General features: G+C 68.4%; 2 protein-coding genes across 23 annotated transcripts in view; both read right to left on the bottom strand.

The window, feature by feature from the left end:
• Positions 1–283: 283 nt before the first annotated feature.
• NRARP (NOTCH regulated ankyrin repeat protein) lies at positions 284–860 on the bottom strand. The gene has a single exon (XM_061200838.1). The coding sequence runs from the start codon at positions 801–803 to the stop codon at positions 459–461; it is 345 nt and encodes a 114-aa protein (XP_061056821.1). The 5' UTR covers positions 804–860; the 3' UTR covers positions 284–458.
• Positions 861–6324: 5464 nt separating this feature from the next.
• Positions 6325–15324, bottom strand: part of EXD3 (exonuclease 3'-5' domain containing 3) — a 75993-nt gene continuing 66993 nt past the window's right edge. For 12 of the 22 annotated variants that reach the window (XM_061199531.1, XM_061199533.1, XM_061199537.1 and 9 more), the window contains 4 exons: positions 14454–14526; positions 8781–8874; positions 7013–7051; positions 6325–6714 (listed from right to left, as the gene is read on the bottom strand). In XM_061199531.1, the coding sequence (XP_061055514.1) occupies positions 6401–6714; positions 7013–7051; positions 8781–8874; positions 14454–14526 (520 nt within the window). In that variant the 3' untranslated portion in view covers positions 6325–6400. Of the gene's footprint in view, positions 6715–7012; positions 7052–8780; positions 8875–9891; positions 10211–10878; positions 11012–14453; positions 14548–15324 lie in introns of those variants that run through there. The other 10 variants (XM_061199541.1, XM_061199548.1, XR_009702034.1 and 7 more) reach the window with 10 other exon arrangements.

Here is a 15324-nt window from a genome sequence, read left to right as displayed (position 1 = left end):
ATCAGGCGCACAAACATCACCCACAAATATGCACACACGTGATAAATAGTTTAGAACCCCGGGAAGAGCAGAGCGTCGTCTCCGTCGCGCGTCGGCCACGGGTCCTTCCACCTTCAGGAGAACGTTTTGAGCGGAGGATCCGGTGTCTCGGGATTCCGAACTTGCTGGTAGCGAGACTCAAATTTCAAAGGGGCTGGAGCCCGCGCCCTGCCCCCACCCGCGCGGCGGCGGGCGGGGCCGTGGGAAGCGCTCCGGCCGGTCCCCGGCGGCCGCGGGGGGCGCCGACCCCGGGCCGCGGGCGGGCGGGCGGGCGCGGCTCCCGTGGGCACCGACTTGCGCGCCGGACTTGTGGTGGCCGCGGGCGCCGAGGGCCGGGCGCACACCGAGGTAGTTGGAGGGAAGGTACAGCAGGGAGGACACGCGCGGGGCCCGCGCACGGGTCGGGGTCCGGGCCGGCATCACCGGCCGCTGCCCGCGTACTTGGCCTTGGTGATGAGATAGAGCACGATGTCCTGGTGGCCGCCGAACGCGGCGATGTGCAGCGCGCTCCAGCCGTCCCGGTTGGCCAGGCGGATGTCGGCGCCGAACTTGACCAGCAGCTTCACGAGCTCCAGGTTGCCGTCGATGACCGACTGGTGCAGCGCCGTCTGGCCCTCGGGCCCGAACGAGTTCACGTTGAACTCGCAGTTGGTCATGTTCTGCAGCAGCGACTGCAGCTCCTGCGTGTTGCCCTTGCGCACGGCCTCCTGGAAGATGCGCTGCGTCTGCGGCGCCGAGCAGGTGGACAGCTCGGCCTGGCTCATGCTGCCGCCGGGCGCTGGCCGCAGGCCGGGCCGGGGCTCAGCGCGGGCGGCGGCTTCGGCGCGGGCCCCCGGCTGCCTCGGGGCGCGCCGCGGCGCATGGAGGGCGCGGCGCCCCCGGGCCCCGCACGCCGCCCCTAGGCGCTCCGGGCAATGGGGGCCAGGGGCCGCCGCCGCGGGACCCCCGCCACATCCAGCCGCGCCCGGCGGGCGGGCGACGGGGGCGGGCGCTGCGCTCGCGGGGCCGGCCGGGCCGGGGCGGCGGCGCCGCGCGCTCCCGGTCCTCGCTCGCTCCGGCTGCGGCTCCCACGCGGCCCCCACGCGCCTCCCCACGCGCCACTGCACTCGCCCGCCCGCCGGCCGCGCCTCGGCGACTTTTACCTCCTTTATATTTGCATAACAATAGGGCGCCCGTGACGCGCGCGCCGGCGGCCCGCCGATTGGGCGGCGCCCGCGTGGGGGCGGTGCCGGGGCGGGGCGTGTCGGGGGCGTGTCTGGGGGTGTGCAGCGCGGCAGGGGGCGCTGGTCGCCGGCCGCACGGGGCCAGGAGCCAGGTGGCCGTGTGTGTGTGTGTGTGTGTGTGTGTGTGTGTGTGTGTGTGTGTCGGGGGGGAGTCCGCGTCTCTACCGTCGTCCCGCCCACTCTCCCTCCGGCCACCCGGGGAATTCCAAGCTCCCTCCTGAGGACAGACCAGGCCCGGCCCAGGGCCGAGCGCGACCCCGAGGGGACCCGAGGGCGGCCTCCCCTGGGTGGGTCTTCGCGGGCATTTCAGACTCGGGGGGCCTGGGTAGAGACCCCGGGTCTCGCTCTGCTCTCCTGGAGCGCTGGCCACGGACCCTCAGCGTTCCCAGCACCCCGGGCGCTCGCGGTGACGAGACCCGCCAAGCCCGGCCCCGCGGGACGCATTTCCACGAGGCTGACACCCCCACGAAGAGCTCGGGCGTGCGACCTCAGCCACGCGGGGCCCTCCCGCTCGAGGTCGGCTCCCCTGGCGGCCCGGGTCACCCCGAGTTTGCTCCCTAACTTGACTGGCATGAGGAGCCAGGCAGGGCCTGGTTTCCGCCCTGCCCGGAGAAGAAGCGGGCCTGTGGGTGAGGAGGCCCAGGGCTGGGGGCGGTTTGGCAGTGGGGCTCCTCAGCGGGGGCCTGCCTCGCTCTCCTGGGCCACTCCCATCAGCACGAACGGGACCGGTAAGGCCTGGCCAGGTGAGCAGCCCCAGGGAAGGTGCCAATGCTGCTCTGAAAGAGAACTCTGAAATGACTCATTTCCAAACAGTAAACCCATCTTTTATGGACACTAACACTGCGGCCACATTTCCTCGTTAGGATTTAACAGTCTATAGCTCTGCCGTGGTCGTTGGAAATTAAGGAGGAATGAATCTCGGAGCAGTAGGCCTGGGGCAGGCACTGGAATTCTTTCAGAGGCTGCTGGCAATTCCCGGGGGGGGGCAGCTCAGGGCCGCAGCTGGGGAGACCACCCTGTTAGGCCTTGTTTGGGGACGACCTCGGTGGGTGTCTGCCCCATGCCCCTCAGGCCTCGAGACTCACATGGGTGAGCCCTCACCTTGCTCCGTGACCTGGGAGGAGTTGCAGCCAAACCGAAGGAAACGCGGGGCAAGACCTCAGGCCTGACCCTGGCTGACTCCCTCGGGGTCCTTGCAGTGGCCAGGGAGGCCCGCCCGGGCCCCTTGCTTAGGTCTTCCTGAGGCTGGTGCTCCAGCTACTCTGCTCAGACCTGCCCCCCCCCCCCCCGCCCCCATCCCCACCCCCGCCCCCAGGAGCTCTCCACTAGGCAGGTGGGTAAGCCCGGGGCTGTGCTTGGCCTGGCCGTGGGTGTGGCTGCGGTGCTGCTGCCGTTGGGAGCCCCTCCTTTGCCCCGCTCATCCTGTGGGGGCGTGTCCCTGGGCGCGGTAAGGGGGCCTGGATTAGTGGCTGCTGAACTGACCACCTTGCGGGTGGGGTCCCTGACCACCTCCCCAGCACCAGAGTCAAGGCTCAGAGGGAGGCCCAGCCGAGGCTGTCCTGGGCTCTGTGCACCCAGGCCCACGTTCACCTCCGGGCAGGGACCCTTGGAGTGGGGAGGTGTGACCCTGTGCAAGGCCATGACCTGCTGGGCAACCCGCCCCCGCCTGCCGCTCCCTGGAACAGCATGGAGGGGAGGGAGCTCTGAGGACGTGTCTGGGGCAGGACCTCCTTCCGGTCACGTCTGTGGTTTTTGTGTATCTGCCAGGGCCTGGCTGTGCCCAGGGCCGTCCCCAGAAGGTGTTAGGTTCACAGAGAAGCCCCAGCCCAGGTGGGCTGAGGCCCCCTGGCCTGGAGAAGAGCATCTGGAGACCCCGCTGGGTCTGGGAGCAGAGCCTGGGAGAAAAGTCCCATTGACACCCCTGGCGGGCATCAGACAAAGGGCCCCTGTGAGCTCAGTGTGGGAACGCGAGGCCGCCACCTCGAGCCATGAAATCGTCGGCTCGGTGCCCCTGGCAAGGACGGTGTGGCTGGAGCGGCCACAGGAGCGTAGCATGAGGTCGCTGCCCACCCCACCCTTGCTTCGGAGCATGGGTCAGACAGGTATAGCCCCGGCTACCACCTGAGCCTCCCCCTCAACCCGCTGCGCATTTGTGGGGCTGGGGTGATGGCCACTCTGTCCATGGGGAGCCGACGGAAGGCCCGTGGCTCCTGCTGCACCGTGGCTGAGGGTGATTGTGCTCGGGGTCGCTCTGGTCCACACCCCATGTGCCAGGAGCTGCCCTGTTCAAGGACAGGACAGGGAGAGGGACATGTGGGGCATGGGCTCCAGGAAGCACTTGCTCATGTTTGCTGAAGGACATGTCCAAAAGGAGGGCGTTTGTTCCAAATGCCTTGCGGGGGGAGGGGGGCGGGGGTAGGAGGCTCATCCCTGCCAGACCCAGTCCAGGGGCTCAGAGAAGCCCCCTCCCATGTGCGTGGCATTCCTTGGTGATGTGGTCACTTCCACAAACAGGCAAGGGCTTCACTGGCTCTGAAGGAGAAGCCCTCAACCTGGATCTGGGGGGACAGACCCAACCCTGACTACAAGGCTGGACCCCTGTCCTCCTGGGAGCTGGCCCAGGGGTGCCACCCTGGAAGGCCATGGTGGGCTGGAGTCCAGGGCTGGAGAGGGCTCCCTCCTCCCTCTGGGGACCCCTTTCCTTTAGAGGCTCAGAGCAGTGGGCGGTGGGACACACCCAGGGACCCAGGCTGGGAAGGTCTGGGAGGGGTGGCCGGGAGAGGACAGTGTGGAAGGGGCAATGGCCAGAGCTGGGCCGAGGCCTGTGGCCACCTTAAAGCGCTCGGCAGGGGTGGGAGGGTGAGCGGGCAGGCGGGCAGTGGGGGCGGGGCTTCCAGCTAATTCATTAAAATGTGTCGGGGAGCGTGGGAAAGAGGAGAGTGTTTCTTCCCAGCAGCCCAGACACCTGGTAGAAGGGCCGAAAGGATAGAGATCAAATAACAAACACTCAGCCCCGGGCCAGCGGCGGCCTGAGCGGAGGAAGGACGCCCGGGGCAGGAACTGCAGCAGACAATCGCTGCAGCGGCAGGCCTGGCACCGGGGCCACAGCCCACCCTGTCGGCCTGGCGTCTGACCCCTAGCCCAGAAAGGGGCCTGAAGCGGTCACGGGGCAAGGAAGGCACTTCCCGATGGGCCAGGACCAGGGTGGGGGCTGGGGCCTAGGATGGGCTGGCAGTGAGCGAGTGAGCCCGGAGGGTCCCCGGACAGGCGCAGCCGGTCTGGGCAGCAGAGGGTTGGGGAGGCGGGAAGCCCAGCTGGATGGGGCGGGCATGGCGTGAGGACCAGGTCCCGGTCAGCTGTCCTCTCCTCTCCCTAGAGGGCTGCGCAGGGGGGAAGGGCAGAGTGGAGCTGGGGCCGGACCTGCCTGGCGGGCCTGGAAGGACACGGGCCTCGTCTCCCTGAGCCTGTGGTCCTGGCCTCTCCCTGGCTCCGGCCTCTGTCTGTCCAGGGCCGGCTGCGACACCAGGGCCTCGGGTCACAGAAGAGTCTCCAGGATGCAGCTGGGCTGGGGAGCGGGGCCGGCACCCCCGGCTGCTTCCTCTTAACCCTACGGGGGGAAGGCGTGTGGACGGGGCTGCCGTCTCAGGACAGGACGTGCGGCCGGAGGTCCCGCTCTTGGAAGCAGCACCCCAGCCGCAGAGGGTCCCCGCCCCGGTGGGGGCCCGCTCACCCTGGCACCCCTGCCCGACCCTTCGGCTCAGTGGCCTCAGGGTGGAGGAAGGCTGGGGTGGCAGAGCTGGCCCTCGCACGCAGCCCACGTCCCTGGGCTGGCCTTCCTCTCTCCATCTGTGGGGCGACGCCCTGGCCCAGCAGGCCCCTGGGTTGCTGGGGAGCTGAGTGGGTCAATGCCTGGCACCCAGCGGGGGGCTGCACCCTCAGGGGCTCAGAGGCATTGGCCACCCTCGTGTGGTCAGGAACAGAGGGACGGGGCAGAGGCCGGCATGGCACTGCCCGTGCCCCGCGGGCCTGCAGATGTGCCCCGCCCTGGGGAGAGGCGGCACCCTCCCCGGCCCCCAGGCCCCGCCACTCCGAGGCTTCCGCCTGGCTCCTCAGCAAATCTGAGCTGGTTTCCGCCCCGGGGCAGGAAGGACAGGAAAGGGATGTGAGCCGGGGTGGGTGCGCATTCCTGGGGGTGAGCCAGGAGGAGGCAGGCGAGGGCAAGACGGGTCTGTGCCCAGGCCCTCTGCTCGCAGGAGCCCCGACCCGGCTCCACCGCCCGGCCCTGTGGGCCCTCTGGGTGTTGGCACTGGCTCTGAGCCTTAGTTTCCCTTTTGGGGAGGCGGCAGCAGCTACTTCCTGCCGTTGGGAGGATGGAGGCTCAAACGCACATGTGCTCGGGGCCCTCCAACACAGTGCCGACTGCTGGTCTCTCTCACGCGAGGAGCGCCTAGGGGCGGAGTGCAGGGCCCGGGGGCGCCGCGCCCTCCATGCGCCGCAGCGCGCCCCGAGGCAGCCGGGGGCCCCGCGCCGAAGCCGCCGCCCAGCCCTGAGCCTGTGTGAAGGAAAGAGGCCCTGTGGGGACATGGCCCAGCTGGGGCCTGTTCCCTAGGAAGGCCCCCCAGGACCCCCATCCGCGCTCACTGGAGTCTGAAGTGCCAGGAGGGTCTTGAGGGCGGCCCGCCTGGGCCCTGGGCCCGCTGCGGGGAGTGAGTGGTGCAGGGGCCGGCACGTACCGCCACAGCAAAGTGGGTGGACCACGCAGCACATGGGGCCCAGCCACCCATCCTGCACCCCTCCAGCCCCCCTCCAGCCCCGCTGAGCGCCAGCAGACTTGGGGAGCCCCCCCGGTGTGGCCCTTGGGCCTTTGCCCAGGCCGTTTCCTCCTCCAGGCATGCCTCCCGAATGCCTCCTTGCTGAGCTCTGGGCAGTTCTTGGCTCAGGGTCCAAGCCTCCTGACCGCGAGGAAAGCTCTGTCTTCCCGGGATGGCTGCGAGTGGCTGAGCGCGCTCGGGGGTGTGGGGTGAAACGGTAACCAGCAGAAGGAGTCCACGGCCACCACCCGTGCAGCTTTTCCACTTTATTGCCGGCTGCCTGGGCCCCCAGGGGTGACGCAGGCCATGGGGCCAGGGGCCCAGTCCTCAGGAGGGGCTGCCGGCCGGGCTGGGGGCTCGGCTCGGCTCGCGGGAGCCGGGGACACCTTCCAGAACCTCTCGGAAGTTCTCGGCGACTCGGCCCAGGTGGGAGCCCTCCCAGAAGACTTTGCCGCAGCCCGTGCAGCAGTAGAAATGCCGCAGCCCCGGCCTCCGCAGCACGCCTGCCGGGACCCCCGACAGCTGCAGTCGGGTGCCGTTGCCCAGTGTGGCTGGCACGCGGCTCTGCAGGTCCTCCTCCTCCAGCCAGCGGCAAGAGGGGTCGTAGGTGCAGCCCCCAGGGGCCTCCTCTGGGGCTGAGCCTGGACAGGCGGAGCAGCCACCCTGAGCCCCCGCCCTTAGGCATGCGGCCCCCGCCCCACTCTCTCCAGTGGCCCCTCCTTCCGTTTCCCTAGCCACCCCACCCCCTGCCTCTCCTACCCAGGGACCTCTGGGTCACAGGTGACTGACCCCTCTCTCTTCCCAGCCCTCCCTGACACTGCCCCCCAACCCCCCAGGGCACAGGGACCATCCCCTCAGAGTGGTCCCCTCTGCCCCATCCTGGGGTGGGTCCAGATGCCAGGGCCCCTTGTGTCCTTGGTGGGTGGTCCCAGGGCTCACCTGTCTCCCGTTCATCCTCAATTTGGGCGGCCTCGTCACCTGTCAATCAAGGATGTCAGGGTCTGTTCTAAGGATGCACTGGCAGCCCCAGCGCCCACAGGGCACCTTGAAGTGCCCAGCCTTTCCCCCACCCCCAGCAGAGAGGGCAAAGGGCAGGGGGCCAAGAAGCTCTGGCGCCAGCCCAGTCCCCTCCCATGGGAACTCACACCTTGGGAGGTTCGTGGGGCTCAAAGGTCCCTGGGAACCATGTTCTGGGCGTAAGATCGGCCGATTAGGGCACTTGGGGGCCTGAGAACCGGCGGGCAGGGTGGGGCGGGGGCGGCCCCTCGGTGGCGATGAGCAGATAAGCACACTGCCAAGGAGGGAGTTTCGCAACCAGCCAGCACCAGGTCGGTGGGCGGGCAGGGGCCCAAGGGACCGCTGGAGCTCAGGGTGTGGGAGAGACCCTGGGAGGCGGCCTCCTCCTGACCCTGCAAGAGGGCCCCACCTGCACTGAGGGCACGGTGTGACGGCCAGGGACACGGCCAGGCCGGCAGCAGCCAAGGGGCCAGTGCGGGATGGAGGCGGCGATGGCCGAGGAGCCCTGGCCAGCAGGTGGGAGAAGCGTCCCCCAGGCCCGTTGACCCTCGTAATTTGCTTGGCAAACATTTCTTTGCAGATGGTTCCAGATTAACTGCAGCCAGATCTGAATGGATGAGGCGCCCACCCCAGCCCTGCCGCCCCCGTGGAGCCCAGCGAGGCCGTGACCTCTGTCTGGCCTCCCTGCTTCGCCACAGCCTGTCTGGCCCCAGCCCTTACCTGCCAGCTCGTGAGGGCGCTGCCCAGGACAAGTGTGAGCCTCCGGGTGGGGTGTCGGGGGCTCGGCGGGGCTGGAGCCCGGGGGGGGCCCCTGTGGGGGGCACTGCTCATGCCCTGCCCCTCCCCCCAGCCTCCAGCACGTCCTGGCCATGCTGTGGAGAGCTGAGAGCTGCACAGGGCCGGACGCAGGCCGTCATGACAGCTCAACCACTACGTGGGTGGCCCCAAATCTCCGAGGGAGGCGGGAAGGACAGTGAGAAGACAGCACCCTGGAGGAGCACCAGCTGTGCACAGGGGCCTGGAGGCACCCTGGCCTCAGGCTCACCCCTTCGGCTGTCCCAAGATGCCCTTCGTAGCCACCCCATCCCGCCCTCCACGGAGGGAAACTGAGGCCGGGCCCCTGAATAGGACCTGCCCTGGTGGGGGCGGACAGCGGGGCTCGCCCTCCTTCCTGTGCACCCAGGCTCACCTACGTTCAGACCGCTACTTGGCGAGGCCAGCGATGCAGCTGTACGCAGGTGAACATGTGCGCTCTGCCCGTGTGTGTTCATCTGTGTGTGCACGTGACCGAGTGTGCACGGGCACGTGTGTGAGAGCGCATGTGCCAGTGAGCGTGTGTGTGTGTCTTCACGTGCAAGATACACGTATGCGTCCGTGTGCGGGTGCGCTCCACGTATGGGGCAGGGCGATTAAGCAGGGCCCACTGCAGAGAAAGCGGGGGACACTATCCCGGGGGCCCTGAGTGCCGGAGCTTCCCAGTCTCCTGGACCAGAGGCCTGCACACCACACAGAGGGGAGCAGAGGCCACAGCCCTCGTCCTGGCCCTGAACACTGTCTGTCCACCCCCACACCCCCACCCTGGCACTGGCACCTCCCTGGCCGTCCCCGGAGGTTAGCCCTGGGAGCACCCAGCAGCTGGGCCACTGCCCACAGACTCCACGGAGCCCTCTCCTGAGCGAGGCACACTCACCTGTACCGCTAGGGCCTTCTGGGTGGCCGCTGAGCCACACAAGCTGCTTCATTACATCCTTGGAGACCTTCAGGTACTGGTGACAGTTGCAAGCCTAGGGACGGAGGCGGTGTTGAGGCTGCGGAGGTGCTCTCCGTCCCTCCAGCCCCAGCCCTGTGTTCCTTGCAGCTCTGGGTCTGCCCAGGGGGTTTCACAGAGACGCACGACACCTCCCTTCCTCTTCTTGCAAGACCATGGGGCGCACCACCTCCTGGGAGCCCTCCCTGACTGCATGGGCTCCAAGTGGGCCCTGGGCAGCCTCTTCTAATTCCTAAGATGCTAGAGGTCTCTGCCATCACCCAGCTGTCCTCCCCAAATACAGAGCCAAGCCTGGGCCCCCTGGGATGGCTCAACATTGGTGGGGGATGCAGGCCCAGCGTCAAAGGGTCAGGGTGGGCGGCCCTAGAGCTGCTTTGACCCCTCAGCCCATTTTGGGGCATGCCAGGGCCATTTCAGTGTCCACGCTTCCTAATGACGCCTGCTGCCTGCCCTGCGCCAGGGGCTGGCATGGTCTGGCGGCTACTGGGCACCGAGTGTGTGAGGGGCAGAGGAGCAAAGCCATTTCCGCTTCCACGCAGAGTCTGGGTCGAGGACACGTAGCGGGCTCAGCCCCACCGACCTTACTGTCCCCGAGGGTGGGGGTGGGGCTTGTGGGGCCCATCCTGCCCTCGCAATGTGGCCACCCTGGGGCTGCTCCAAGACAACCATTGCCTGGTGGGGTGTCAGGTCTGGACATAGGATTCCCAGAGCGAGGCAAGGAGATGGGGTGGGGGGCCCGGGCGCCCACTGAAACCCAGCTCCCAGGCGGGTACATGCAGGTATCCTGTCACGGGAGGGGGGGTGAGCCTGTCCACGGGGAGGAGGGGCCGTGATGGGTGCTCAAGCGACGGCTCCGGGCCCCCTCGTCACCTGGTGAGCCCTGTCAGTGCCCTGGATGACAGAGCACCTGGGGTGGGTAGGAGGCGGTGGCCACGGGCTCCTGGAGCCACAGGCTTGGGGCGGGGAGAGGGCTCCTGCCCTGCCCCCCCCCACACCCTCTTCCCACGGCCTTCCATCACGGAGCCTGCTTTACCTGTGGCCTCACTGCTTGGCCTCCAGCATCACAACCCGGGGTGGCAGGGGGGTGGGCAGGCGCCAGATGGCAGGGCCGCCTCTGCTGGAAGGCTGGGGGGGGCGAGGCTGATCCTCATGCAGGACCCTCCCCTGGGTCTCTCTGGGGGGCCTCCCCCCACCGACCCCGGCCAGACTGTGGGCTGGCCTCGGGCACAGGGAGACCACTGTGGGCTTTGCCCTCCTGGTTGCAGGTCCAGGGGCTCTTGGGGCAGAAGTGAGGGCAGAGCCCCGGCTGCAGGTCAGGCCCGTGGTCACTCCAGGTCCAGCTGGGGAAGAAGCTGAGAAAAGGCGGGCTGTCTAGCCTCCGGCCGCTGCCCTGGGCTGCCTGCCACAGAGGCCCAGGCTCTCCCTGTCCAGGCCACCCGAGGGGACAGCACCAGCAGGTGTGGGAGGGACGGCTCAGCGGGAGGAGGTGGGGTGGGGTCCTCTGCAAGGGGTCCGCCAGCCTTCCCAGGACCGGCGCTGTGCGCGCCTGGGCGGGGCCGCCAGCTCAGGCTGAGTCAGCGCGCGCAGACAAACGCCCGGTGCTGTTGTCCGCGAGGGCCGGCCCCACCCTCGGGAAGCACCGGCGCTGGTTTTCCCACGGCCGCTGCCCACTGTCGGGTCTTGCTGTCACCCTGGCCCCCACCCCCACTCCCGGCTGGAAAAGCCAGTTCCGGGCCACCTGCCCACCCCGTCCTGTGGTCCCCATCTGTAGGAGGGCCTGGCACCCAGGGCCCCCTGTCCACCCCACGGCCCAGCAACCCTTGCCTGACCACCTGCTGTGGGTGGCTGCGGCCCCGCCCTTGTGGGGCTCGGAGCTGAGCACACGCCCATCACCCTCCCCACGCAAAGGGGGACGGAGCCTCTGACCTCCCATTGTGGAGAAGGGGCCTCCGAGGGGCTGAGTAGCTTGCTCACGGTCACACTTGGCTGGCCAGGACCCCACACCTGGCAGGGTCCTTACCCCGCCAGCCCCCAGCCGAGGGGATGCGTGCAGGTGGTGTCTGAGCCAGGTCCACTTCCTGCAGGGGGTGTGCAGACCCCAGCCTCGGATGCCAGCAGATCTGGGCAGACGGCAGTGGGGGGCGGTGGGCGCCCTGGACAGGCGGACAGTGTGGTCTTGTTGGTCCCGCCCAGTCTCCTTGTCCCCATCCAGCCTGGGAGCCTGGGGGCAGGGCGGGCCTCCACCCCCAGAGCCTGGCTGGGTGGGAGGGGCCAGGTGAGTCGGGCAGGAGGGGCTGGGAAGGTTCCTGCCTCCCCTGTCCCGGGGGTCCACCTGCATGCCTGGTTGCCACAGCTCCCAAGGGTGCTTGGGGCCAACGTCCACCGTGCCGCCCAACCCCAGGGCGTGAGGCTGCCTCTCCGGGGCTGGGATGCCAGCCGGGACTGGCCCAGGGGCCTGGTGGTCCGCCCTCTACGGCCTGTTCCCTTCCCCCAGGCCCGAGGAGGGCAGGAAAGGCCACTTCCCTGGGAGGCGCCCCCAGCCCTTCGCTGGGCTTGGGGGGTGTGCGAGCTGGCACCCTCCGTTCCTCTAAGACTGGGACTTGGGGAGGGGGAAGCTGGAGGGCTGAGGGGTCGGTTCCCAGGTGCTGGGAGCCATGCCCATGAGCAGGCCAGCTCTCAGCTCTGAGCCCAGGAATCCCACCCCCACCCATCACTCCCCCTGGGGAGTGACTGCCACCAGCGCAGCCAGAGCTGAGCAGAGGCGAGGTCACGGGGTCTGTCCTGAACTGTGTGTCCCCAGGCACGTCTGCTCCCACCAGCCGTGGACGCACACTTGCCGTGGTCCGTGGTGTCTGCTGTGCCACCAGGTAGTGGACGGCTGGTGCACCGATGTCGGGAGTGGGGAGAGGGCTGTCACAGGCAGGCCGGACTGGGCCACAGAGTGCGGTGGGAGGGGCCTTGCACACGCTCCTGCCCAGAGCCCACCAGCCCCTCCTAGGGCTGAGAGCAGCACCGTGCTAACTGCTTATAAACACCCTTGGACCCCCATCAGCCCCGGGCCTCCCCGAGTGGGGGGCTGAGGGGGGCGCGGTGGGAGATGGGCCACACCGGGGGCTGCCAGGGCACAGAGCGTGAGAGAGGACCAGTGGTCCCTAGGGGACAGGGCGGCAGGAAGTGGCCGTTCCAGGCTGGGAGCCTAGTGGAGGGACCCAATGCTGAGGAGGACCTGGGCAAGCCTCCCTGCCCAGCCAGCAGCCGGCCTGACCATGCTCCCTGGTAGGCCAGCCGCTCTCCCTGCCCTCAGGCCCACCACCCAGTGGGATGTGAGGTACGGTCAGTCTGGTACCCAGGCCCCAGGAGACCCCACAGGCAGGGAGGAAGGGGGCTTGGGCTGAGAAGCTGTGACACGCTCTAGAGTAGTGGCCCATTTCTTGCTCATTTAGAGCAAATTTACAGCAAAGCATAAAAGAGCAGAAGAAAATAAACATCATCCCCGTATGACCACTGGGCGAGAAAAGCCAGCATGGGCTGGCGGGGTCTCCGGCACCTTCCCGTACACACCTACACTCGGCAAGTGTCTCCTACTCGTGCCAGAGGAGCTGCAGGGCACCAGTGTCAGTTCCCAGGGCCCTATGGCCCATTTGGTCCCTGCCAGGCGCCACCCCCCTGCCCCACCCCTCCCCGGCCTTGCCTGAGGTCCTGAGACCGGTGCGTCCAGAGGCCTCCCTGGGCTGGCTTGTGCACCGTGACCCCCCCAGAGCTGCCCCAACAAATGGTGCAGGGCCAGGGACAAAGGGCTGGTATGAAAGACCCCCGGCCTGGGGGCGGGCCTGACACCTCGCGACAGGCAGACAGAGGCCATGGAGGAAGCAATTAGGCGCCGCCCTGGGTCCGCTCCACACCTCACTCTCCCACGCTGTCTGGCAGCACTTTGAGGGGTCCTGGGCCAGCTGCCCCCCAAGTGCCCGGGGGGTGGGGCTGTGAGCCTCCTGGATCAAGACAGGCTGGCCTGGCCCAGGAAGGCCCTGCTGGCCCTGGCACTGGGCTGGGGGCTGGGAGCACTGTGGCCCCTCCCGTCACAGCTGAGATCCCAGGCACTTGCAGGGTTCAACCCCCCACCTGCCAGCCAGGGGCACATGCTGGGGCAGCAGGACCAGGCCCCAGGACCCCGGGGAGGTGTGTCGTTGAGATGGGGCCTGCCTGGGAAGGTTTAAAATCCCAGCCAGTGCTCTTCTGACCTGTGAAGCAGGCTTGCGCCCCTCTGTCCCCACTGCTGGAGACCTAGGATGGCAGCCCTGCAGGGGCCCCGCTCTGTGCCCGCCCTGCCCCCAGGCCCAGGAAGGTCAGTTCCCACAGGCCCGGCCCCTCCCCCACCAGGCCATGGTCCATCCCCTTTGTGGGGCCGGGACAATGTCTCCGCAGACAGAGCGGGGGATGGGCCTCTGGCGCTGTCGGCCCCCTGGGGGGTCAGGGGCCACGGGTGCTGGGGCCTGCGGTGTGTGAGAGACCCTGACAGCGCCAGGTCTGGGCACACGCGTGTGCATTGGCACTCCGCAGGCGTGTGTCTCGGAAGCACCCAGGTCCTCGGGGTGCAAGAGCACCAGCTTTGGAGCAGCTGAGTGTGTCCACGTGTGGGCGTGAGTCAGGCGTGTGAACACGGAGCCTGTGTGACCCGGCATGTCACGTGAGGACACAGGGCCTGCGTGAGTGGATGTGCCTTTGAGTGCTCGCCCAGCAGCCTGCAGTGCCCCACACGTACGGTGGGGGGGGGGGGCGATCCGGAGGTGTGTTCCTGGGGTGGGAGGAGTCCTGATGGGGAGAGTCCGCCTCTCCAAGCAGATGGGGAGGGGACAGTGGCATCTGGGACAATGGGAGGAAAGCCACGTGCCCCGGGCAGAAAGATAAGCATGGTGTCCAAGGCGCAGTCTGGACAACACAAGGCCTGACTGAGGGGCACTGCCCGGCCAGGGTCACCCCGGTTAGGGACACAGGGGAGGGTCTGAGCCCCTCCCTCAGGCTCTCTGGGGCCGGCAGGCCTACAGCCCGGGAATCAGTCACTCCCTGCCCTGTGTGCCTTGATCCTCTCAAGCCTTCACCCCCTTCTTCTTCCAACTATGCCAGCCACAGCCCAGGGCCCACTTAGAACCTGGATGTGCAGACCTCACTGCATGGCGACAGCCGGACTGACAGCCCAGCTTAGGCCATCTAAGGCCTATCAGAATGAGACCCCACGTCCAGCTCACTTGGATGGGTCGGGGCCAATGTCCACCGAGGCAGGCAGAGGGGTGTGAGCCACTGGGCCTGGACAGGTGGCCAAGTCCTCCCCTCCTCCTCGCATCCTGGACTCTGACACAGGACAGTCACAGTCCCCCTCCAGGGGGGCCAGGGAGAACGCGGACCAATATGTGAATTCCAGATAAAACATGGGATTCTGCTTTGAAGTTCGCACTTATCAGGGGTCTGTCCTGGCATTTCCCAAGTCCGGCCCCCAGCCCTCCCAGGCTCTTAGAAGGAACAGAGGCAGTGAGAGAGCTGCACCGGAGGCCCCAGACCTGCTCCCACGGCAGGGAGACCCCGACGAGGGGCAGTGCTCACCGTCTCCAGGCAGGCATGGCCAGGACCCGCTAGCTCTCTCCGTGAGGTGAGGGTGGGTGGGTGGCCACGTGCCCTGGGTTAAATCAAACAGAATCTGGGCCAGAGGATGCTCTCTGGACCCAGGCCCTGGGGTGGCTCCCCATCCCCTTTGGCCCCTCAGCACCTCCCCCTAGGCAGCACATCCCCCTTGATGCCCATCCCTGGCAAGACACTGGGCAGCACACACCCCCTATCCATGGCAAGACTCTGGGCAGCACACAGCCCCCTCTCCGTGGCCCCCAGTTAGCTGGTTTTCCCCCTCCCCCCACCAACCACACCGCCACAGCCCCAGCACCCTCCTAGGCGGCACGTACACCTCCCCTGCGGCCCCTGAGCACCCCGCTGCGAGCACATAGCACCCCTCCCTCGAGCACACCCCCAGGCGGCACACAGCCCCCGCCCAGTGGTCCCGAAGACCCCCCCAGGTGGCCATACCCCTCCACCGTCCCCGATGAGCCCGGGAGGCGCCCCCTTCCCGGGGCTCCCGGGCACCCCCAGCGCGGCAGGCGCGAGCCGTTCCCAGACGGGGGAGGGGCGCGGGCCGTGAGAACCGCCGGCGGCGGGCGCGTGGGAAAGCGGGAGGAGGGGCGGCGCGGAGGGCGGGGCGCGCCTGGGAACGGCCCCCGCCCCCGCCGGCCTTTGAAAGGGCCACTCAGGGCGCCCGGCCCAGATTCAAAAGCAAACGGCCGCCCGCCCGCCAGCCTTCCCGCGCCGGCGGGGGCGGGGGCGGAGGACCTCGGCTGCCCAGGGCCGTGTGGGAGGGGGCGGGCGCCAGCCGGCGGAGAGAGGGGTGGCAGGCTGGGGAAGTCGGGGAGGGGCCGATGCGGTACGG

This window comes from Eubalaena glacialis, chromosome 9, assembly GCF_028564815.1.
Source record: "Eubalaena glacialis isolate mEubGla1 chromosome 9, mEubGla1.1.hap2.+ XY, whole genome shotgun sequence".
NCBI classification, from domain to species: domain Eukaryota; kingdom Metazoa; phylum Chordata; class Mammalia; order Artiodactyla; family Balaenidae; genus Eubalaena; species Eubalaena glacialis.
Note: the sequence above shows the minus strand (reverse complement) of the source record. Positions and strands in the feature narration are given on the sequence as shown.